Here is a 25,376-nt window from a genome sequence, read left to right as displayed (position 1 = left end):
ATTACCTCATCTCTCTGCCTGACTGTGTGTTATTCAGCACCTCATTACCACAAATTGTGCCAAAGGGCACTGGCGTCTCAAAGCAAAAAAGGAAAACAAATCATAACACTGGCCAACAAAATTGAAAACATTTTTTTGGTGCCGGGAACGTTACAACTGATTTAGTGTATATTTGGCCTATTATTTACGAATATGCAAACAGTTTCTCTCCATCAGCTATAGTTTTGGCTCAAGCACATGTCCACCCACGCCGCGTTGCACCACCAATCTTATTCGTACATTTAGTTTGTCCCGACCAGTAGTGAGGAATGGTTGCGTACATTTGTCGCCCGAGGTGTTGTGGGGTGTTGTAGCTATACAATCGTTGTGCTCAGGGGTCTAAAGGCTCAGGGGCCCGGGTGCAAAAGTTCAGCTTGGGTCCCCTCCCCCTCCTTTCTAATGCTGCATACAGCTGCAAAACAAATTTCCATACATGATCTAGCCCCGTGTCGTAATCTTTCCAAATATGATGCATTTCCTGCGCTACATGAAATTTTTTTTGTAGCCCCTTAGGCCACTCTCACACACACACTAGAGTACACACACAAGGGTACTATGTGATTGCTGATTTCTCCCACACTGGTGACATCACAGGTCCTGGAAGCTGCTGTTGGCTCTGCCAGTGGGGGTCTGTGTGAGACGGCTGTGAGGTGAGTGATAGCAGCGTCTGTCCTCTCCTCTCCAGGATGACTGGGGTGATCTTCTGCCGGCATCCCTTCCTCCTCTCCCGCAACAACTACACACTGCTGGTGACTAGCCAGCCAAGCACTCAGCGTGCAATCTCTATATAGCGGGGGCCGCTGGGCCCCCTGACCACAAGGGCTGGGTAGGAATCGCTCCCCCTGCTCCCCCTAGTGGTATGCCTGTGGTTGTGTTGTTTGAAGTTTATACACAGGATGGCCTCCTCCAGTCACAGAAGTTGTTTAAATCACCCAAATGTATTTTGCTACATCTGTGCAGAATATACCCTAGAGGAAAATAGAAAACCTATATCAGACTTCGTAAAACAGGTCTACCATGCATACTTTGGCGTAAAGCTTGGTAATCAAGACAAAAGTTGGGCTCTACATGTTGTATGCAAACTGTGTGTTGAGCACTTAAGATAGTGGAGTAATGGGAAAAGAAGAAGCTTAAAATTCAGTGTGCCGATGGTGTGGAGGGAACAAGCAAACCACATTGATGACTGTTATTTTTGTAAAGTGAGTATTACCGGACTGAATCAAAGGAATCGTAGCAAGTGGACATATCCTGATTTACCCTCTGCAAGACGCCCTCTCCCACACTCAGATGACGTACCAATTCCTACTTTTCATGAGTTACCAGATCTTTCAGAGGATGAACTGACTACTTCAGATGTTCATTATGATACAGACCATGGCAGTGACAGTGACTATGTCGAACTTTCAGCATGTCCCCAACGTTTTAATCAAAGTGAGTTGAGTGACTTAATCAGAGACCTTAGCCTTTTAAAAGAAGCTGCTGAATTACTTGCTTCAGTTCAGAGCGCAGTTTGAAATGTGTTCTTTTGAACAATAGAAACATATATGGGTCAATACCAATTGCCCACACCACCAAAATGAAAGAAGAATACGAAGCCATAGCTTTGGTCTTGGAGAAAATACACTATCATGAACATCAATGGGATATATGTGTTGATATAAAAATGGGCAATTTCCTATTAGGCCAAGAAAGTAGGTACACAAAATATCCGTATTTTTTGTGCCTCTGGGACTCTAGGGCCAAACAAGACCACTGGGTGAAACGGCAGTGGCCTGTGAGGGAGAACATGGTTATCGGTGAAAAGAATTTGATTTGAGAACCATTGGTTGGAAAAGACAAAATAATCCTGCCCCCACTTCACATAAAGCTAGGCCTGATGAAGCAGTTTGTGAAGGCTCTTGATTAGGATGGATGATGCTTTCAATATATATGTAGGAAAATGCCTGGCCTAAGTTTGGCATTTTCGATGGTCCACAAATCAGAAAATGTATAAATAATAGTGGCTTTGTCGACTCCATGAGTAATGTTGAACGCAGTGCATGGATGTAATTCCTTCAAGTTGTTAAAAACTTTTTGGGCAATCACAAAGCACCAAATTATGCTGAGCTAGTAAACAATATGCTTAATAATTACAGAGTGTTACGGCACTCTGACCCCCGAGCGCCAGGTGGGGTGCCCTGAACTTCCCGCACCCCACTGTCCCTGCCTACCTGCCTCGGCCCTGGCTAATCCCAGGCGGACAACTGGATGGCGGTCCCTGCGCTGGCTAGGGACCTGGCGACTGACAGGAGAAACTAACTGATGGGGGGACAGAGTGCCGACAGAGAGGCAGATGGAAAAGACCAACAGAACAAACAAAGCTGCAGGCAGGCTGAAGGAAACTGACTGGCAAACTAGGGCTAGCTGAGAGTAGCTGCAGACTGACTAGCTAGTAGCAGACAGAACCAGGACAGACTGAGTAAAAGGCACACTAGGAAGAGACTGACTAGCAACTAGTACTGAATGACTGACAAGGTAGAACTGACTAGTGGCTAGCAGAACCAATAACTGGCAGAGCGCTCAGGTCACTGCCAGCCTTATAAACGAAAGACTCCGCCCCGGGGTGGAGAGTGGGAGGAGCCAGCTCCCCCACTACTGCACAACAGAGGGGGAGGAATGCGGGCGGCGCCCTATGGGCGGACACGTCCGCACCGCCGCACACCAGCCGTTCACGTCGCCGGGAGAGCCCCGACGTCAGGGCTCCAGGACGCCGGAGCCGACGCCGGGGTGGCGCGCGCTGACCGCGGGACCCTGCGCTGCCCTGCATGGTAACATTACCCCTGCTCTGACAGGGGACCTCCGGGCCCCTGGAAACTCGACCCGGCTTATCCGAAAAATGGCGGTGAAAACGCCGTACCAACAGGGCAGCGTGAACATCACGTGTGGCCACCCAGAAATGATCCTCTGGTCCAAAACCCCTCCAGGCCACCAAATATTGTAGGGTTCCTCGATACAGGTGAGAATCCAGGACCTCCTGGACCTCGTATTCAACTTCATCACAGACCAGGGTGGGCGGCGGGGGACCAGAGGTGGGCATCACCAAAGGGACAAAAAGTTTCGATAAAGACTTATGGAACACCCTGCGAACCCTCCTTTTGATATTTCCAGAGGACCGGCACACCTTCTGTCCCACCCTGCACTGCTCAGATACAGACAGACTCTTCCCACTACACAACTGCATACGAGACCCCACCACATCTAGATTCTTTTGCACTTTCTTCCGTCCCCCCTGCAGCACATCGGTGGCGACATCAGCAGGAGGACAGGCATACGGGGTAGGAAGGGAAGTCAGACCACGGGGACTGAGCGCGGTATCAACTGAGCAGAGAGGAAGGGGAGCAAGATGGCTATGGCAGGATGGTCCCCACTGGGTCAGCTCCGCAGTGGCCCAATCGAATTGGGGGTTGTGCAACACCAGCCACGGCATCCCTAGTACCATGTCTACCGACATTTTCTCCATCACCAGGAATGATAGTTCTTCCGAGTGGGAACTCCCCACCGTGAACTGTAACACTGGAGTCCTCCATCGTACCAAGCCTGTAGTAAGAGGGGTAGCATCAATGCTAGTAAAACGAATTGGCGTCTTCAGTGTCACAAATTCAGCCATCAGGGGTCTAACGAAATGCATGCTTATCAGGTTAGCGGCTGCTTCGGAATCAATAAACGCCTGCCCTGGGCGGGAAAAGTTCCGGAATCTAACCTGACAAGGAACCAGAAGTTTAGGAGGTACCTGTAGTCCTAGGTGCTCTTCCCTGCAATCGCCTAAGACTTGGAGCTCTTCCGCCGGTTCAGACTGTGATCGCTGAGGCCTCAGGGGGCAGGTTATCACCCGATGTCCAGCTTTCCCGCAGTAGAGGCAGAGATGATGCAATAAATGAATCTGGCATCGCTCCTTGGGGTCCAGCGGGTCCACCTCCATAGGCACAGGAACAGAGACTGGTACGGAAGAGGAGGGAACAGGACAAACGACCTCCCTGACTCTACGAGACTGTCTATCTTGCTCCCAGCCCTGAGCCTCCTATCTGCCTTCACCGCTAGTTCCATAGCCTCCTTTAAGGACCCGGGAACGGGATGGGAAATCAACAGTTCTTTAACCGCGTCCGAGAGGCCCTGCAGAAAAACGTCTTTCAGAGCGCTATCGTTCCATGCAGTATCACCCGCATAGCGTCTGAAGTTGGAGCAATAATCCTCCACACAAAGCGACCCTTGATGCAACGCCAACAGCCGAGAAACCGCCAACCCCACACGGTCCGGTTCATCGAAGATACCCCCGAGTTCCTGGAAAAAGGAGTCCACTGACTGCAAGGCGGGGGAACCCTCGGGAATGGAAAAAGCCCCGCAGCAGGGACATTATAAGCCCGACCCTCTGGGCCTCCGACCCGGAAGAACGGGGACGCACCAGAAAAAACAACCGACACGCCTGTTGAAAAACAAAAAACTTGTTCCTCTCCCCAGAGAACACCTCGGGAAGAGGGCACTTGTGTTCGGGACTGGTTGAGGCGTCCCGCCCCTGCGACAATGCCCACTGCTCCTGGGCCATCATGCGAGCTGATAAATCCTGGATCACAGGCACCAGGGCTTGCAGCTGGGTTGTGAGGGAGCTGATCGCCTCCATAGAAAAAAAAAAAAGTTTAAAGGGCCAGTTATTATGTTACGGCACCCTGACCCCCGAGCGCCAGGTGGGGTGCCCTGAACTTCCCGCACCCCACTGTCCCTGCCTACTTGCCTCGGCCCTGGCTAATCCCAGGCGGACAACTGGATGGCGGTCCCTGCGCTGGCTAGGGACCTGGTGACTGACAAGAGAAACTAACTGATGGGGGGACAGAGTGCCGACAAAGAGGCAGATGGAAAAGACCAACAGAACAAACAAAGCTGCAGGCAGGCTGAAGGAAACTGACTGGCAAACTAGGGCTAGCTGAGAGTAGCTGCAGACTGACTAGCTAGTAGCAGACAGAACCAGGACAGACTGAGTAAAAGGCACACTAGGAAGAGACTGACTAGCAACTAGTACTGACTGACTGACAAGGCAGAACTGACTAGTGGCTAACAGAACCAATAACTGGCAGTGAGCTCCCCCACTACTGCACAAGAGAGGTGGAGGATTGTGGGCGGCGCCTTACGGGCGGACACGCCCACACCGCCACACACCAGCCGTTCATGTCGCCGGGAGAGCCCCGACGTCAGGGCTCCAGGACGCCGGAGCCGACGCCGGGGTGGCGCGCGCGGACCGCGGGACCCTGCACTGCCCTGCATGGTAACAGGTCTTGGATGAGTTCTAAGTATTAAGGTTCACTACCTTCACAGCCACTTGGACCATTTTCCGGATAATTTGGGTGACTTCAGCGAAGAACATAGTGAAAGATTTCACCAAGACATTAGGACGATGGAAGATCATTGCCAGGGACGATGGGATAAACATATGATGACCGATTACTGCTGGAATTTGCAAACAGACTCTCCTACCAAAGTTCATTCATGAATGTCCCATAAAAGAAGTTTCCTAAACTAATGTCCGTTTCATTTATTGTTTAATTTTCATTATTTGGAATAAATTGTTACATAGTCCACTTTGTTTTGTTTCTTGCATCACAATATTGTAGAAAATAACACTAATTTGTACGGTATTTGTTTAATTATATCGATCATATGTGTAATATGGAATAGGGTAATAAAATTCTGTCGGTGCCTATATCACAGAAACAAGATTTAATAGGGAAAAATGGATGGCATATTTGAAATCAGCACATGAAACATACCTTATATCAGCTATCGAACGCTCTGCACCAAAAGTTGTGTTGGCCAGTGATTACACACTATTAAGCCCACCATACCTGCCTTTGCTGTGGTGTGGCTCACTGCTGGTGTGATGGACAATGATACTTCCTGCATCTGCATATAAAGTTTAATCCGATTGTGACAATTCCTCCTAGGCGCTTGATTTTTTTTGACAATGAGTGTAATACACTGACTGTTCAAATTCTTCATTTTTCCTTCAACCTGTGATTTGTTCCTTACAGCGTCTTCTCTGCATCCTCATTGCGATGCTGTGCTGTATAAAAGTGACTGGGGCAATCAACCATTAGCCACTTCTGACATGGCATCCATGCTAAGTGCCATGTAATATTTTTAACAATTTGGAGCCTACTGTGTGTTATAATAATAAAATCAATACACTTTACATAAAAATTTGTAATAAATCTAAATAGTGGACTTACCCCTCTGAATCTCTTGTAATGGCAGGATATATATCTTGTATAGAAGGTAGGTTACACTAATTATTAACACAATTCCCAGTACTGTCCCACAGATGATCCCTGCCACAATAGCACTGCGTGACTCAGAAGAGCATTCATAGGAACCTAGAATAAAATACAATTGTGAGGGGCAGAGTGACAACTCTAGGCACTTCTATTGAAAGTTATCATTCCGTTTTGATTGTGTGCCTAACTACTGTACCTATCCAGAACTGCTTATGAAAAGCACAGATACAGTAGGAAAGTATACATTATGCTATTTATTTGGCCAAACCTATGGTGGTTTCAGGTTTGTAAATGGGAGATGGTACAATGCCTCTGCAGTGCCATCTATTGGAAGGAAGCTTCTAATAGACCCAGCAACATGACTGGGAATATAAGTCAAAGACAGAGGAGCAGATTTATGAACTGTCTTAAAGAAAAACAGTTTTAGGTCTAAGAAGCATGCATGGTCTTATAAGTCTCCTCCCACCTTCTGGGTGTTCCACACAAGGAGAAACTGTACCCTTCATGACACATAGTAATGGGATCCAAAGTTGCAACAGGGCTTTTTGGCCATCAATATATACCTCCAATTAGAGATGAGCGAGCACCAAAATGCTCGGGTGCTCATTGCTCGAGGCGAACTTTTCGTAGTACTCGGGAGCTCGTTTCACGTAACGAACCCCATTGAAGTCAATGGGGGACTCGAGCATTTTTGTATGGGACCGATGCTCCGCATAGGTCATGACTTGTCAAACACCAGAAAACATCTGAAGTCATGGAAACACCACAGAAACGGATAGGGAAGGGCAGGGGCAGCATGCATGGCTGCATCTGAGGCTCCCAGGTCCCATTATTAAGCCAAAATGGGGGCAAGAGTCTGGCGTCAACCCTCTAACAATTTACTTTGGACAAACCCTCATTAGCAAGGCACACACGCTGGCACATCTTAGCCAAGCACCACACTACCTGCAACCAAGGACAATCACTGCCTGTGGGTGACACCGCTGCCTCTTCTCCTTTGTTACATGCTGGCATTGCAGTCCAACCCCCCACCCCACCCCTGCACGACCCTGCGTCCACAGCGCACACAAAAGTTTCCCTGCGCAGCGTTCAGCTGCCCTCATGCCACACGCTCGCTTCATAGCCACCCTCATGTCTATTTATAAGTGCATACTGGATGAGGAGGAACTGGAGGCACACACTGAAGAGGGTTGAGAATTGATGATAAATTGACGTACGATCATCATTCCATTCCCGTGCCACCTCCATCACAAAATTGTCAGGAGCCACAAACTTGGGCATAAAGGGGACTCAGGTGCCAGCACTTCTACACATCTCCACAATGCAGCTATACTCTGTGGGGGAAGCATGTGAGCAGGCCCATGGTCAGGCTCGGTCCCAGTTTCCACCTTGTGTGACGCAAGGTGCCGCGAGTTACATAGCAATGGGAAATCCATGTGTCCCCACACAATTCATTCTGTGTAGGTGTCAGATAGCTCAACACCACAATGGGAAGTCTTTGAGTTCCTTGGGCTCGCCTATGCTGTGAGTACACAATGATGGTATTACACTGGAAGAGTTTCACCCCGCCAAGGACCTCGGCCCACATTTCTACCCTAATCAGTCAGTGTATTTGTGCCAGACTGGTAAAACACCACAATGGGAAGTCTTTGTGAACCCACAGCATAGGCGAGCCCAAGGAACTCAAACATGGTATTACACATGAGGAAATCAGAGTGCCCAAACATGGCAGAGTTTCACCCCGCCAAGGACCTCAGCCCACATTTCTACTCCAGTCAGTCAGTGTATTTGTGCCAGACAGGTAAAACACCACAATTGGAAGTCTTTGTGCACCCACAGCATAGGCGAGCCCAAGGAACTCAATCATGGTATTACACATGAGGATATCACAGTGCCCAAACATGGCAGAGTTTCCCCCTGCCAAGGACCTCGGCCCACATTTCTACCCTAGTCAGTCAGTGTATTTGTGCCATACAGGTAAAACACTGCAATGGGAAGTCTTTTTTCCCCATCGGCATTAAGTAGGCCTACGCATATGATCCATGTAAGTGTAAAACATAACATGGTGAAAAATCAGGAAGAAATCACTTTTTATATTTTATTTTTATGGTTGCAATCACATGATGAACTTGTGCAACATCATCACAGGGGAGGAGACATAAGTAGGAACTCATTCTACAATGAAATGTGTGTCTGTATATGATGGGTGATGAGATGTGTGATGATACAGTGTTCTTCTCTGAGAGGATTGGTAGTCACTCCTTTCCATCATAGAGTAGATCTGTCAGGATTGGTTACAAGGATCATGCAGGTACCCCCTTTTTGTGTTATAAGAGTTGTGAGTTTGTGGCCGTTTCCTTAATAACCCTGTTGTTACCCCTGAGGACGCCAGTCTGTCTGGTGAAGGATGTCGGGGGGTTCTTTATCTTTTAAACTCATATCCATGACTGCAGTTCAGCTTAGCACAGCGCCTCATTCAGCTGCTCAGTTACGATATGAGGGAATACATGTCTCCCACTCAAGGGCGACTGAAATTGTGGATACTTTGCTACTTTCATGTGTCCACAATAGGGACATATTGGTGACCTGGGGCAGTGTAAGTTGACTAGGGAAAGCTGGCATCACACTTGGTCCGCACTGACCATACAGTTTACACCAATGGGCCTTACTAATTATATGCAGCTTTGCACTTTATAGGGAGGGCAGTTTTGGCTCCTTATAACTGCCCTTATTGACCTGTGGACACATGTAGGCAAATGTTTGTCACACCTAGTCCATACTGTCAGTGATTTATGTAGAATTTTAACATGTATATAGTGTGATCTTTTTCAGTATATAATACGTTCTACTCTAAGGTCTCACTTTAGTGTATATAGTCTCTGGTATATGGTATCATACTTGAGCCCACTATTTTTGAGTTGCAATAAACCATAAAAGCATAAATGTGTGTAGGATAATTGTTGTACTGTTCTGTCTTGTTAGCACATTTCCTGGGTGGACATGTTGCCTTAAAGGCGGCCCCTTACCATAGTCTTCCTAAAAATAATCATGTCACAGATAGTATCATATTGTGTCCTCCCCAAAAATTGAGCAACAGTGTACATAGTGCCCCCAAAATAAGTGTCTTAGTCATAATGTCCTCAGAAGGATTTTTGGGTCATGAGTAGAGATGAGCGAACGTACTTGTCCGAGCTTGATACTCGTTCGAGTATTAGCATGTTCGAGATGCTCGTTACTCGTAACGAGTACCACGCGATGTTCGGGTTACTTTCACTTTCATCTCTGAGACGTTAGCGCGCTTTTCTGGCCAATTGAAAGACAGGGAAGGCATTACAACTTCCCCCTGTGACGTTCAAGCCCTATACCATCCCCCTGCAGTGAGTGGCTGGGAAGATCAGATGTCACCCGAATATAAAAATCGGCCCGTCGCGCGGCTCGCCACACATGCGTTCTGACATAGCTGAGGGAAAGTGCTATCATGTTGGAGCTGCTATAGGGAGAGTGTTAGGAGTTATTGTAGGCTTCAAGAACCCCAACGGTCCTTCTTAGGGCCACATCTAACCGTGTGCAGTACTGTGGAGGCTGCTTTTTGCAGTGTTGCACTTTTTTTTTTTTTTTTGGTATATCGGCCGTGCAGAGCATTGCGCCCTGCAGTAATACTCCAGGGACAGAAATGCTTAGGCAGGAAGAGCGTTAGGAGTATTTTAGGCTTCAAGAACCCCAACGGTCCTTCTTAGGGCCACATCTAACCGTGTGCAGTACTGTGGAGGCTGCTTTTTGCAGTGTTGCACATTTTTTTTTTGGTATATTGGCCGTGCAGAGCATTGCACCCTGCAGTAATACTCCAGGGACAGAAATGTGGAGGCAGGGACAGAATACATATTATTGATTGAATATAGGCAGTGGGCCTTTTCTAAAAAATATTGGGCAAAAAATCTATTTGGCCTGCCTGTCACTGTGCTCAGTGTTTTGGGTCTGTGTGTGCTGGGTGTAGTAGTTCTACAAAATCATACGCAGCCAGCTAAGTGTTACAGCAGGCTTGCGCCAAATTATTTCCTGGCTCTGTCTGGGCTCTGAAATCACCGCTGTGTTGCAGTTGACAGTGCAACACTCTGCAGTTCTGTGACATACTCCAGGGACAGAAGTGTGGAGGCAGGGACAGAAGACATATTCATTGAATATAGGCAGTGGGCCTTTTCTAAAAAATATTGGGCAAAAAATCTATTTGGCCTGCCTGTCACTGTGCTCAGTGTTCTGGGTCTGTGTGTGCTGGGTGTAGTAGTTCTACAAAATCATACGCAGCCAGCTAAGTGTTACAGCAGGCTTGCGCAAAATTATTTCCTGGCTCTGTCTGGGCTCTGAAATCACCGCTGTGTTGCAGTTGACAGTGCAACACTCTGCAGTTCTGTGACATAGTCCAGGGACAGAAGTGTGGAGGCAGGGACAGAAGACGTATTATTGATTGAATATAGGCAGTGGGCCTTTTCTAAAAAATATTGGGCAAAAAAATCTATTTGGCCTGCCTGTCACGGTGCTCAGTGTTCTGGGTCTGTGTGTGCTGGGTGTAGTAGTTCTACAAAATCATACGCAGCCAGCTAAGTGTTACAGCAGGCTTGCGCAAAATTATTTCCTGGCTCTATCTGGGCTCTGAAATCACCGCTGTGTTGCAGTTGACAGTGCAACACTCTGCAGCTCTGTGACATACTCCAGGGACAGAAGTGTGGAGGCAGGGACAGAAGACATATTCATTGAATATAGGCAGTGGGCCTTTTCTAAAAAATATTGGCCAAAAAATCTATTTGGCCTGCCTGTCACTGTGCTGCTCAGTGTTCTGGGTCTGTGTGTGCTGGGTGTAGTAGTTCGACAAAATCATACGCAGCCAGCTAAGTGTTACAGCAGGCTTGCGCAAAATTATTTCCTGGCGTTCCGTAAACGAAGTCAGCCTCCAACCACAGGCCAATAAGCGGCACATTTAATTACAGCGTTCTGTTTCTGCACTACTGGTAATACACCATGCTGAGGGGTAGGGGTAGGCCTAGAGGACGTGGACGCGGGCGAGGACGCAGAGGCCCAAGTCAGGGTGTGGGCACAGGCCGAGCCAGTTCGGTGGCCAGGGGTAGAGGCAGGGCCAGACCGAATAATCCACCAACTGTTTCCCAAAGCGACCCCTTGCGCCATGCCACCCTGCAGAGGTCAAGGTGCTCAAAGGTCTGGCAGTTTTTCACAGAGACGCCTGACGACCGACAAACAGTGGTGTGCAACCTTTGTCGCGCCAAGATCAGCTGGGGAGGCACCACCACCAGCATGTGCAGGCATATGATGGCCAAGCACGTCACAAGGTGGGACGATGCCCGTTCACCGCCTCCGGTTTGCACCACTGCCTCTCCCCCTGTGCCCCAACCTGCCACTGAGATCCAACCCCCCTCTGAGGACACAGGCACTACCGTCTCCTGGCCTGCACCCACACCCTCACCTCCGCTGTCCTCGGCCCCATCCAGCAATGTCTCTCAGCGCAGCGTCCAGACGTCGCTAGCGCCACTGTTTGAGCGCGAGCGCAAGTACGCCGCCACGCACCCGCACGCTCAAGCGTTAAACGTGCACATTGCCAAATTGATCAGCCTGGAGATGCTGCCGTATAGCCTTGTGGAAACAGAGGCTTTCAAAAGCATGATGGCGGCGGGCCCGTGCTACTCGGTTCCCAGTCGCCACTACTTTTCCCGATGTGCTGTCCTAGGCCTGCACGAACATGTCTTCCGCAACATTGTACGCGCCCTCACCAACGCGGTTACTGCCAAGGTCCACTTAACAACCGACACGTGGACAAGCACAGGCGGGCAGGGCCACTATATCTCCCTGACGGCACATTGGGTGAATTTAGTGGAGGCTGGGACAGAGTCAGAGCCTGGGACCGCTCACGTCCTACCCATCCCCCGAATTGTGTGCCCCAGGTTGGTGGTGGTATCTGCGGCGGTGTATGCTTCCTCCACTAAACCACCCTCCTCCTCCTCCTCCTCCTACGCAACCTCTGTCTCGCAAGCAAGACGTGTCAGCAGCAGCACGTCGCCAGCAGTCGGTGTCACGCGGCGTGGCAGCACAGCGGTGGGCAAGCGTCAGCAGGCCGTGCTGAAACTACTCAGCTTAGGAGAGAAGAGGCACATGGCCCACGAACTGCTGCAGGGTCTGACAGAGCAGACCGACCGCTGGCTTGCGCCGCTGAGCCTCCAACCGGGCATGGTCGTGTGTGACAACGGCCGTAACCTGGTGGCGGCTCTACAGCTCGGCAGCCTCAAGCACGTGCCATGCCTGGCCCATGTCTTTAATTTGGTGGTTCAGCGCTTTCTGAAAAGCTACCCGCACTTGTCATACCTGCTTGGAAAGGTGCGCCAGCTCTGCGCACATTTCCGCAAGTCCCACACGCACGCTGCCACCCTGTGGACACTGCAACATTGGTTTCATCTGCCACTGCACCGATTGCTGTGCGACGTGCCCACACAGTGGAACTCTACGCTCAACATGTTGGCCAGGCTCTATGAGCAGCGTAGAGCTATTGTGGAATACCAACTCCAACATGGGCAGCGCAGTGGGAGTCAGCCTCCTCAATTATTTACAGAAGAGTGGGCCTGGTTGGCAGACATCTGCCAGGTCCTTGGAAACTTTGAGGAGTCTACCCAGATGGTGAGCGGGGATGCTGCAATCATTAGCGTCACCATTCCTCTGCTATGCCTCTTGAGAAGTTCCCTGCAAAGCATAAAGGCAGACGCTTTGGAATCGGAAACGGAGGCGGGGGAAGACAGTATGTCGCTGGATAGTCAGAGCAACCTCATGTCTATATCTCAGCGCGTTGAGGAGGAGGGGGAGGAGCATGAGGAGGAGGGGGAAGAGACAGCTTGGCCCACTGCTGAGGGGACAGATGCTGCTTGCCTGTCATCCTTTCAGCGTGTATGGCCAGAGGAGGAGGAGGAGGAGGAGGATCCTGAAAGTGATCTTCCAAGTGAGGACAGCCATGTGTTGCGTACAGGTACCCTGGCACACATGGCTGACTTCATGTTAGGATGCCTTTCTCGTGACCCTCGCGTTACACGCATTCTGGCCACTACGGATTACTGGGTGTACACACTGCTCGACCCACGGTATAAGGAGAGCCTTTCCACTCTCATTCCCGAAGAGGAAAGGGGTTCGAGAATGATGCTATACCACAGGGCGCTGGTGGACAAACTGATGGTAAACTTCCCATCCCACAGCGCTAGTGGCCGAAGGCGCATTTCCGCGGCCCAGGTAGCAGGGGAGGCGCAGAGATCAGGCAGCATGTACAGCACAGGCAGGGGAACACTCTCTAAGGCCTTTGACAGCTTTATGGCTCCCCAGCAAGACTGTGTCACCGGTCCCCAGTCAAGGCTGAGTTGGCGGGAGCACTGTAAAAGGATGGTGAGGGAGTACGTAGCCAATCGCACGACCATCCTCGGTGATGCCTCTGCCCCCTATAACTACTGGGTGTCGAAGCTGGACACGTGGCCTGAACTCGCGCTGTATGCCCTGGAGGTGCTTGCTTGTCCTGCGGCTAGCGTCTTGTCAGAGAGTGTGTTTAGTGTGGCTGGGGGAATCATCACGGATAAGCGTACCCGCCTGTCAACCGACAGTGCCGACAGGCTTACACTCATCAAGATGAACAAAGCCTGGATTTCCCCAGACTTCTCTTCTCCACCAGCGGACAGCAGCGATACCTAAACAATACGTAGGCTGCACCCGCGGATGGAAGCATCGTTCTCTATCACCATCCAAAACGTTAACCTTTTTGCTTCATCTATCTGTGTATAATATTCCTCCTCCTCTGCCTGCTCCTCCTCCTGAAACCTCACATAATCACGCCGAACGGGCAATTTTTCTTAGGCCCACAAGGCTCAGTCATATAATTTTTCTAAACAATTTTTATACATTTCAATGCTCATTAAAGCGTTGAAACTTTCACCTCAACCAATTTTTATTTTAACTGGGCTGCCTGCAGGTCTAGTTACCAATTAAGCCACATTAACCAAAGCGATTAATGGGTTTCACCTGCCCTCTTGGTTGGGCATGGGCAATTTTTCTCAGGTACATTAGTACTGTTGGTACACCAATTTTTGGGGGCCCTCACCTACAGTGTAATCAAATTAATTTTTAGCCCACCTGCATTACAGCTGACATTACATCAGCTGTGTTGGGCACTGCAATGGGATATATTTTTTTTTAATTTATTTTCTTTATTAAGGAAAAATTGCACAGTACATAGTAAAATTATGTAAAAGTATAGACTCAATGTTGCATAGAGTACATATTGTGCTATAGTTTGCTTAGACATAATAACATAAGATTTTCCTTGTATATTTTTTCTGTAAATAACAATAAACTTTTAACCGATAAACTCGATCCGCCCTTGCCGATTGGTTGCATTCTTGTGAGATAAAGCTCTGCTCTCGTTATTTGTTAGGTAAATAGGGGCACAGGAGTATATGTGGGGAGAGGGAGGGAGGGGGGGGGGAGAGAGAAGGGATACGAGTCTGGGAGTTCAGTCCGCAGATAAGGTAGAGTTGGTATCCAACCAGATATCCCATATTTTGTGGAATTTGTTTGGGCATCCTCTATTTTGATAGATAATTTTCTCGTAGGAGATTACTGTATTCACCGACCGAACCCAGCATGAGATCGTGGGAGTTCCCGCCGCCATCCAGTAGGTGGCTATCGTTTTACGTGCCAAAAATAATATCTTCTGTATAAAGATGCGAATGTGATACGGCCACTCCTCCTCCTCCAGTAGGCCAAATAGGATCGTCTTGGGATCCATCCCAAGGTTAAGGGGAGATGGTAATAGTGAGTTTGTGAAGGATACGATCTCAGACCAGAATCCGTTTACCAGGGGGCAGTCCCAAATCAGATGCCAGAAATCAGCCTCTGGCTGGCGGCATCTGTGACAGGAGTTTGAGGAAGAACTGCCCATTTTATATAGTCGGTTGGGTGTGAGGTATGCTTGGTGAATAATATATAGCTGAATCAATTTGTTATTGACTGCAGGGGAGACTAAGAGATGGGATTCAGATATGTCTTTCCAGTCTTCCGGTGATAAGGACGGGATGGCAGTCTTCCATTTATCGTAAGCTGGGGGCTGACTATGGTCGGTTTTTGCTGAAAGGAGGTGCGTGTAGAGCACTGAGATTAGGCCCCTGGGTCCTTGAGATCTGAGAATGCCGATTGTGGGGAATTTGGATATACTTGTGGAGGTGGGTGGGAATTGGGAGTTCAGGGCGTGCCTCAGCTGAAAGTATCTAAACAGTTGAAGTTGTGGGGACTGTATTTTTTCCCGCAGTTGGTTGAATGTAAGGAGGTTCCCGTCCGTATAGACATCTCCCACCGACACCACCCCTATAGATCTCCAATATTGGGGGTCTGGGACCGACTGCAGGGCCTTAAGGCCAGGATTATTCCATAAGGGAAGTTTGCACATTATTTCTTTGTACCGCTGGATGGCCTTAGTCTCCCTCCACACCTTTAAGGCAAGTTTGTGAAGTGGCAGTGTGTCGGAGGGATTGGTATGTTCTGGGAATTCCAGGAAGCTTAAAAGGTTGTTACCCTTCACTTGTTTAGCCAGGTATTGGTCCGCGATGGGCATTTCCCGTTCTAGGAACCAGCTCCGGACGTTACGCAGCTGTCCGGCTAGGTAATATGCATGCAGGTCTGGAAGCGCCATTCCAGCCTGCTCCTTCGGTCTCTGGAGGGTCGAAAGACTAAGCTTTGATCGTGTGGAATTCCAAATGAAAGATATAATGAGGGAGTTAAGGGCTTGGAAGATGCGCCTGGGTACAATTATTGGCATGTGCTGTAGTATGTACAGGCACTTAGGTTGAATGGCCATTTTTATCAGGTTTATGCGGCCGGCTACCGAAAGCGGTAATTTAGACCATCGCTCGAGTTTGTGTTTGACATTTCCCAGCAGTGGGTCAATATTATCTTTTATAGCGTTATTTGGATTTCGGGACATATACATTCCTAAATATTTGAATGTGGAGACCACGGCTAGATTATATCTGGCGACACACGGGTCTGTTATTGGGTTGAGATTTGTATATAGAATTGTGGACTTGGGCCAGTTGACATGTAAACCAGATAGGTGGGAAAATTTGTCGATTTGGGACATAGCGTGGGAGAAAGAATTTATAGGATCTGACAAAAATAGGATTGTGTCATCCGCGTATAAGCCCACTTTACTTTCAAGGTCCGCCCATTTAATGCCGGATACTTCAGGGGTGCTTCTCAACCGAATTGCCATAGCAAATAGAGCCGGGGACAGCGGGCAGCCTTGACGAGTGCCTCTTGCGAGGCGGAACTCTGTGGATGGGATACCATTTACTATTACATTAGCGCTTGGCGATTTGTATATGGTCTTGACCCATTGTAAGAATTGGGGGCCAAACCCGAAACGAACCAGGCAGGCCTCAAGGAAAGTCCACTCCAACGAATCAAAGGCTTTCATTACGTCCAGAGAGACCAGTGCCCAGGGCATGTTAAACTGTTTGCCCAGTTGAATCGCTGTTTGTACTCTCCGTATGTTAATTGTTGTGGACTTTCCTGGCATGAAGCCAGTCTGGTCAGGATGTATGATGGATAGGATTACTTGATTTAGTCTTGTGGCTAGGAGTTTTGTTAGGATTTTATAATCGACATTTACCAGGGATATGGGTCGGTAAGAGCTACAGTCTGTAGGGTCTTTGTCTGGTTTCAAGATAACTATAATAGATGCTCCATAGAACGAGGGTGGGAGGGATTGGTCTATTTGGGCCTGTTGTAGTGTTTCTAATAACAGTGGGGCCAATTGCTCGTCATATTTCCGGTATACCTCAATCGGGAGGCCGTCGGGGCCCGGGGCTTTATTGGGTGCCATGTCCCGGATTGTCTGCCGGATTTCATCTAGGGTGATTGGGGCTTCCAGGAATTCCACCTGTTCTTCTGACAGTGTTGGAAAAGTCAGGTCGTTCAGGTAATCTAGGATATCTGCTTTAGTAAAATTTGTGGGTGAGCTATACAGGTTAGCGTAAAATTCTTTAAAGCGATTTGTGATGGCTGGGGCGTCAGTCAGCTCCACACCATATTGATCTTTTATCTTAAGGATCGTGTTCGAGTATTTCTCGTGTTTAATCAGATTAGCTAGTAAATGGCTGGATTGGTTACCCAGTTCAAAGTAGTATTGCTTCACAAAGAATAATTTGGCCTTGGCGTGAATTTGGTGTTTGTAGATGCGGGAGCAACTAAGCCATGCTTCTTTGTTAGAGTCTGTGGGATTGTCAATATAAGTCTTTTCTGCCTCAAGTGTCTTGACTTCAATCTCTCTGTCCGCCTGGGCTGTCGTTTGTTTGATATATGTAATGGCTGATTTAAGAAACCCCCGAAGGTATGCTTTAAGGGTATCCCATCTCAAGGCCGGGTGGGTGTTGTTGTTATGGGCATCTAGAAAAAGGGATATATGAAACGGGGTTTGGTCGTCTGGGCCTAGAAGTTTGAGCCAAAACGGGTGTAGTTTCCAGGTGGGGAGAATTTTGAGTTGGGGAAATTTCAGTGTTAGTAGTATCGGACTGTGGTCCGATATGCCCCGCGGGCCGTGTGTTATATCTGCGAGGTACACCGCCACTTCCCTGGAGCTGAATATGTAGTCGATTCTTGAAAGGGAGTTATGACCCAGGGAGTGGCAGGTGTATTCCAGGGTGGCAGGATGGTGTAACCGCCAGAGGTCGACCCAGCCCACGCTCTCAGTCGTCTGCCGGAGGGAGGAGTTAGTATTGGCGGTTGTGTTGGCCAGGGCATGGAATTTGTTCCTGGTCGGGTCCATTACCTGGTTAAAATCTCCCATACAGAGTACTCCTATTGAGGGATATTGGTGTGCGAAGGTCACGGCCGCCTGAAGGAGGGAGAGATTATTGTGTGGTGGATTATAGATACATAAAATTACATAAGGCTTGGAGTCTATTTCTGCATATACGAATATTGATCTGCCTTCCGGGTCCTTGCGGACTTTAATAGGATTCCATCTTATGGAGCTATGTATAAGCAATGAAACGCCTCTGGAGGAGGAGGTGTGAAGGGAGTGGGCCGCCCATTGTACCCACGGCTTTTTAAGAGTATTGGCCCTGTCCTTGGTGAGGTGGGTCTCCTGCAGACACACGATATGGGGGTTGTTTTGTTTCATAAAGGAGAAAACTTTCCTGCGCTTGAGGGCTGTGCCGAGACCCCGTACGTTCCAGCTAAGAAATTTTAAAGACATTGGTGTCGGTGTAAATATAGATCTCGATTGATGTCCCTACAGTCGGGGGGAGGGGAGGGAGAGGACCTTGCGAGAACAGAGCAGTGGGGATCATCGGCATAGACAGTTCAGAACAAATAACAACATTTATCTCAAAACAGTTTAAACCTTTAGCTATTGGCATCCTGTCTGAATATGAACGTAGGAATCCTAAGTTAGGTTTCCGGTAAATCTAAAGACAGGAGACAATGAAAAACTTAAGCTACAACTATCAGTAGGTAGCTGATGTTACTGGGGGGGAAAAGGATCCCAATGGCCTATGGGTGGCTGGCTTTGTCTGGTAGACTTAAATTGTTAGATTAAAGTAACGTTGAGACCCGAGAGGGTCCCGGGCAGTACATTCGCGGCGTGGACGGCTGGCACACCACCAGTAGGTCAGGGGGATAATAGAGCTTCTCAGTCACATTTCAAGTTAGTATACATATTTATACATGTCATGGGTTAGCGCCTCTTGGTGATCTCCGGTGCATTCTGAGCCATTCCAGAGCTTCAGTAGGGGAATGTAGAAAGATCGCTTTGCCCTCCGCGACAATGCGCAGACGGGCTGGGTATGCCATTGAATAGGGAATGTTTCTGCCTTTAAATTTCTTTTTTACTTCCATAAAGGTAGCTCTTTGTTTTTGCAAGTCCGCAGAAAAATCAGGAAAGATAGATATCACTGAGTTGTTGTGTTTAAGTGGGCCCTTTAATCTGGCTTGGCTCAGGGCGGCATCGCGATCCCTGCAGTTAAGAATTCTTGCTAGGAATGGGCGCGGGGGTGCGCCCGGCTGTGGTGGTTTCGCCGGGACGCGGTGGGCTCTCTCCACGGTAAAGTGAGTACAGAAGGTTTCTTCGCCCAGCAATGATTTTAGCCAGTTCTCCGCAAACAGTTCTGGTTGAGAGCCTTCTGTCTTTTCAGGTAGGCCGATTATGCGTAGATTGTTGCGGCGCGCACGATTTTCAAGGTCATCGGTTTTAGCTTGGCAATATTCCGCTGTTCTTATGACTTTTTTTTACCGCTGCAGGGATTGGGCGCAGGGAGTCCTCAACATTCGAGATGCGGTCTTCCATTTCACGTACCCTGCCGCGCATGTTTTGTAGATCTTGTCGCAGGAGAGCTACATCTGATTTGACCTCTTCTATCTTGTCTGTAAGGGCGGATTTGCAGGTGTTAATTGCTTCCAGGAGTTGGCGCATTGTTGGTTCGGGTTGCTGCCCAGATATGTCCTCGGTTTCTTTTGTTTGGGCGGGTCGTGTCGCTCGAGGAGTGTGGTCTGGAGTTTCGGTGCGTGAGAATTCTTTTAATCTTTCCGCCGCGGAGCCGCTTTTTGGCGCGTGTGCTCATGTTCACGGGCAGTTGTTTAACGTGTTTGACTGAAAGCGTAAGCGGTTTCTTTGGTGGTATGAACGTATGAGTGTTTCTGAAAAAGATTACTGGGTTATGGGGCTGGTTAGCCTATCAGGTATCTTGTAGGGGTTCTGATGGAATATGTAAATTGCTGATATCTCCGGGGGCCTTGCTGTCACGAAGCCACCACCGTTTTTTTTTTGGAGTTTGGCGCACCGGTGAAATGTGTCGCCGATGTGGGGAGATGTTGTTTATGGCTCAGGTCAGTTCGGATAGTTCGGCTGGGAGGCCGTTGAGTCTTGTCAATCTCCCCTATAGCGAGTAGAGGTCACTGTGGGGTCGCGGGGGAGAGAGTCTTAAGATGGCGGGGGACTTTATATGTTGTTAATTCCAAGTCCAAATTAATTCGGAGGGGTAAGATTTTCCCCGTTCGGCCTTTCCTCTCCGGGCACCCGGCGTCTAACGCGGCGGCGTGCCGTTGCTAGGTGTTGTCCCCCGACCTTTGTCCCCACTTACGTTTTTTTGTTGCCGGCTCCGCTGGGCCGGTTTACGGTCAGTAGGTTTCCCCGCTTCTGGTGCTCAGCCGGGTGTAATGGGATGCGCCCGCCGTGGCGGTAAGGGTAACAGGTAGTTGGCTGGATCGCGGTCCTCGGTGGCAGGTAAACCGCGGCAGGGGGGGTAGATGTCTGGTGCCTCTCTCTTTTGGCTGCGGCCGGACCGCTCAGCGGTCTCACCCCTCTGCGGCAGCAGGGGGTCTCGGTTTTGCCAAGTGGCAGGGGGTGATATGGCTCAGGGAGCCGACAAGTCCAGCTGCAGGTTCTGGGGTATCACGGGCTGCCGCTCCACCGGTCCCGGCGCGCCGCGTCCTCTCTGCAGCAGGGGAAGGATGTCAGCCGGGCCGCTCGGACCGCCAGGTCGCGGTCCCACGCGGGTTATATGGACCGTCTCAGGAGAAGGATAGGCGGCTCAGCCAGGTACGGGAGGCCGCCAGCCGCGGCAGACAATCAGTCCCGGTCGCCGGTCCGTCCAGGAGCGCGGGGGTTAATATGAGTTTGGCCGCCGGCGACTCGCGCGGCGCACACCAGAGGGCAGAGCGGCCGCCCGCGCACCCTCCGCGGACAGGTCCGGGCAGTTCAGCAGCAGCGCTCACAGCGGCGGCAGGGGAGCAGGTCCGGGAGGAAGGTGAAGGGAGGCACTCTGAAGGTGTGGGAGCGTGTGTCTTCCTGCGGCGTCCGGTCGGGACGGCAAGCGCTCGCCCCGCAGCCGCGGGGGAGGAGGAGGTCACAAGCGGCCGGCCGGGCTGCCGGTTCCACGTGCGCCATCTCGTGTTCGGAGGGTAAGGAGGAAGGACTGTTCCGCCGCTCGGCGCAGTCTACAGGCGAGGTAAGTCTACGGAGCCGCCGCTCCAGATATGTCGGCAGTGGCGGGAAGGGAGCAGGGTGTTGGCGCGGTCTCACCTCCGGGCCGGTCCACGCCGTTTGTAGCGCGTTTAGGGGGTTTAGTCTGCCCCGGTTCCGTCCCAGTCTCCTATGGCGAGTTTTAGGAGTCTTAGTTATCCAATTGGGTCACCCTAAGGCCAGGATTTTTGCAGGATAGATGTGTCCCCTGGGGAGCTCCTTTCACGTGCGACCGGCCATGTTGGTTGCTGGCCACGCCCCCGCAATGGGATATATTTATGTACCGCCGGTGGGTTCCAGGGAGCCACCCATGCTGTGGGTGCACAGGGAGTTGTAACTGCATGTGTCCACTTCTAAAGAACCCCAGTCTGACTGGGGCATGCAGTGTGGGCCGAAGCCCACCTGCATTAAACATGAATTTATTACCTCAGCTGTGATGGGCAATGCAATGGGATATATTTATCTACCGCCGGTGGCTTCCTGGCATCCACCCATGCTGTCGGTCCACACGGAGTTGTAACTACATGTGTCCACTTCTAAAGAACCCCAGTCTGACTGGGGCATGCAGTGTGGGCCGAAGCCCACCGGCATTAAACATGAATTTATTACCTCAGCTGTGATGGGCAATGCAATGGGATATATTTATCTACCGCCGGTGGGTTCCAGGGAGCCACCCATGCTGTGGGTGCATAGGGAGTTGTAACTGCATGTGTCCACTTCTAAAGAACCCCGGTCTGACTGGGGCATGCAGTGTGGGCCGAAGCCCACCTGCATTAAACATGACATTATTACCTCAGCTGTGATGGGCAATGCAATGGGATATATTAATGTACCGCCGGTGGCTTCCTGGCACCCACCCATGCTGTCAGTCCACAGGGAGTTGTAACTGCATGTGTCCACTTCTAAAGAACCCCAGTCTGACTGCGGCATGCAGTGTGGGCCGAAGACCACCTGCATTAAACATGAATTTATTACCTCAGCTGTGTTGGGCACTGCAATGGGATATATTTATGTACCGCCGGTGGGTTCCAGGGAGCCACCCATGCTGTGGGTGCACACGGAATTCCCATTGCGGAGTTGTACCTGCCTGTGACTTTTTATAAAAAAACGCGGTCTGACTGGGGCATGCAGACACCTTGACAGAATGAATAGTGTGTGGCACATAGGTTCCCCATTGCTATGCCCACGTGTGCAGCTGCAGATGGAGGTGGCACAGGATTGGATTTCTCATTGCTTCTGTACAGCATTGTGGACTATCGCCCCGCCCCTTTTAAAGAGGGTCACTGCCTAGCCGTGACAACCCTCTGCAGTGTGTGCCTGCTTTTCCTCTGGCAGACGCACTTATAAATAGACATGAGGGTGGCGTGGCATGAGGGCAGCTGAAGGCTAGGCAGGGACACTTTGGTGTGCGCTGTGGACACTGGGTCGTGGGGGGGGGGGGGGGGTTGGGCAGCATGTAACCCAGGAGAAGAGGCAGCGGAGTGTCATGCAGGCAGTGATTGTGCTTTGTTGGAGGTAGTGTGGTGCTTAGCTAAGGTATGCATTGCTAATGAGGGCTTTTCAGAAGTAAAAGTTGTTGGGAGGGGGGGGGGGCCCACTCTTGCTGCTATTGTGGCTTAATAGTGGGACCTGGGAACTTGAGATGCAGCCCAACATGTAGCCCCTCACCTGCCCTATCCGTTGCTGTGTCGTTCCCATCACTTTCTTGAATTGCCCAGATTTTCACAAACGAAAACCTTAGCGAGCATCGGCGATATACAAAAATGCTCGGGTCGCCCATTGACTTCAATAGGGTTCGTTACTCGAAACGAACCCTCGAGCATCGCGAAAAGTTCGTCTCGAGTAACGAGCACCCGAGCATTTTGGTGCTCGCTTATCTCTAGTCATGAGTTGCTTTCCCTCTACCATGTGCTGAAATTCGATTCTCCTATTGATCACAAAAGATGTATGATAAAATGGATCTCCAAAACATGATGTAAAGGCGCCTATTATTACAGAAGAGAGGTGGAGCTACAGTAAAAGGGGGAACCCAGGGTGTTGGTCCTTTGTGTTACATTTCAGTAGAGTGGGGCAGCCCACCTGATCTAATAGTATGGAAGTAATCAATAGATTGCAAGCCTGCATGGTGCACTATATCTATACTTACAGACCAGAGTCATTGTGAAGGCACCACTGATTTTCTTACTGACTGGATTCTCAGCTTCACAACGATATTCTCCAATATCACTCCTGTTAATGTTAGAGAATGTAATGGTTTTGGCATCTGCTGATATATTTGCTCCATGGGGTAAGCTGTTATTGCACCAGCTCCATGTTATCTTTTGTGCGTTGGCTGTGACACACGTGAGGGCAAGCGTGTTATTCTCTTGGATTTGACAGTGAGAAGCCATGATTACTGGTTTACGCACCACTTCTGTGGAAAAAATAAACTTTTAAGAACTCATAAGAATAAGTTATAGTTTGCAAACTTCTTTTCTGTATTATAACGACAACAGAGTGCCTTGCAACATACTCATACTGTATAACTACGAAGTCTTCATTTTCGTAGTTATCTGTGATTTCCTGTATCAATGACCACAAGGTCTATAATTAGACAGTGGCAGGGCTTCATAGACAACATCAAGAATCGCTATATACTGTGGACACGCTAAAAACGCTCACTGTTGCCCTCATCCACTCTCGGATCGATTATTGCAACTTGCTGCTGATCAGCCTTCCCTGCACCAGACTCGCCCTCCTCCAATCCATCCTGAATGCGGCAGCCAGGCTCATCTTCCTGTCCCGCCGCTACTGACGCCTCTGCCCGGTGGCAGTCACTGCACTGGCTACCTGTCAAATAAAGAATACAATTTAAATGCACCACCCTCATCCATTGCACTGCCCTACATTGCCTCCCTCATCTCAATTCCCCACCCTGGCTGTGCCCTCTGCTCCACTAACGAAATCAGACTAAGTGTCCCTTTAACCTGAAACTCTCATTCCCGTCGCCAAGACTTCTCCAGAGCAGCACCAGTACTCTGGAATGCTCTACTAAAAGCTATCCGGGCAATCACTGACTCACTAAACTTCAGGCATGCTCCAATAATGCACCTCTTTAGGGAGGCATACCATATCCCCTAAACTAAACTACTCTGCACTCCGCCTGATAACATGCTCCCTGTCCTACCGACTGCAATTCCTGCCAGCCATAATCAACCACACCTGCAGTCTTACTAATTCAGCCACTATATGGCCCAATTTGACCAGTCTTTGTGTATAGCACCAGTCACTCTCCATCTCGCCATACCGTGCACTTCTCCAGCCCCTTTACCTTCTGCATCATCCCGTTATCTGTAGTATGTAAGCTCGTTGGAGCAGGACCGTCAACCCTACTGTTTCCATCAATTGATTACTTCATGTAACTGTGGTCTTGTTTTTTTATTTCCCCTGGCTTGCAAGCGCTGCAGAATATGTTGGCGCTATATAAATAAAGATTATTATTATTACTGCAATACTGATGTATTACAGTATATAATACAAGTGATCAAATGATTGCAAGTTCAAATCCCCTATGGGGACTAAATAAAAATGTAAAAAATATTTAAGAAAGTTTTCGTTAACAGCAGAAAAATTTTAAAATATTACCCCCCCCCTCCTTTTACCCATAAAAATCTAAACAGTTAAAAAAAAAAAAAAAAAAAATATATATATATATATATATATATATATATATATATATAAAAAATATCACTATATTGCATAGTAAAGGCCAGAAGAAAAAAATATCGTGCATTTTTGACTTTTTCAGTGAATAACGTCTTTGTTTTCCTCACCTCCTGTGATTTTATGTAATTTATAGTGAGTTAGCGTAGGTACTGGTGAACGGCGTGTGGCCTCGATGCGGCCCGTTAGCCTATGCGTTTTGGCCTAATTGCAGTACTAACACCTGCATTTATTAGTATGCATTAGTATTTTTGTATGTAGTTTGCTAGAGATGTTGGGGGAGCCCAAGA

At 49.2% G+C, this 25,376-nt stretch overlaps 1 protein-coding gene across 1 annotated transcript in view; it reads right to left on the bottom strand.

Annotated features, from left to right (window-relative positions):
• The window catches only part of LOC136631396 (carcinoembryonic antigen-related cell adhesion molecule 15-like), a 50,422-nt gene that overhangs the window by 11,675 nt on the left and 13,371 nt on the right, over window positions 1-25,376 (bottom strand). Inside the window, exons 3-4 of the mRNA XM_066605677.1 lie at window positions 23,531-23,797; window positions 6,294-6,437 (exon numbers count right to left, since the gene is read on the bottom strand). Coding sequence (XP_066461774.1) covers window positions 6,294-6,437; window positions 23,531-23,797 — 411 coding nt within the window. The remainder of the gene's footprint in view (window positions 1-6,293; window positions 6,438-23,530; window positions 23,798-25,376) is intronic.

Source organism: Eleutherodactylus coqui, chromosome 6 (genome assembly GCF_035609145.1).
Source record: "Eleutherodactylus coqui strain aEleCoq1 chromosome 6, aEleCoq1.hap1, whole genome shotgun sequence".
NCBI lineage: Eukaryota > Metazoa > Chordata > Amphibia > Anura > Eleutherodactylidae > Eleutherodactylus > Eleutherodactylus coqui.
The sequence above is the reverse complement of the archived record's forward strand: the minus strand, read 5'-3'. Positions and strand labels throughout refer to the sequence as shown.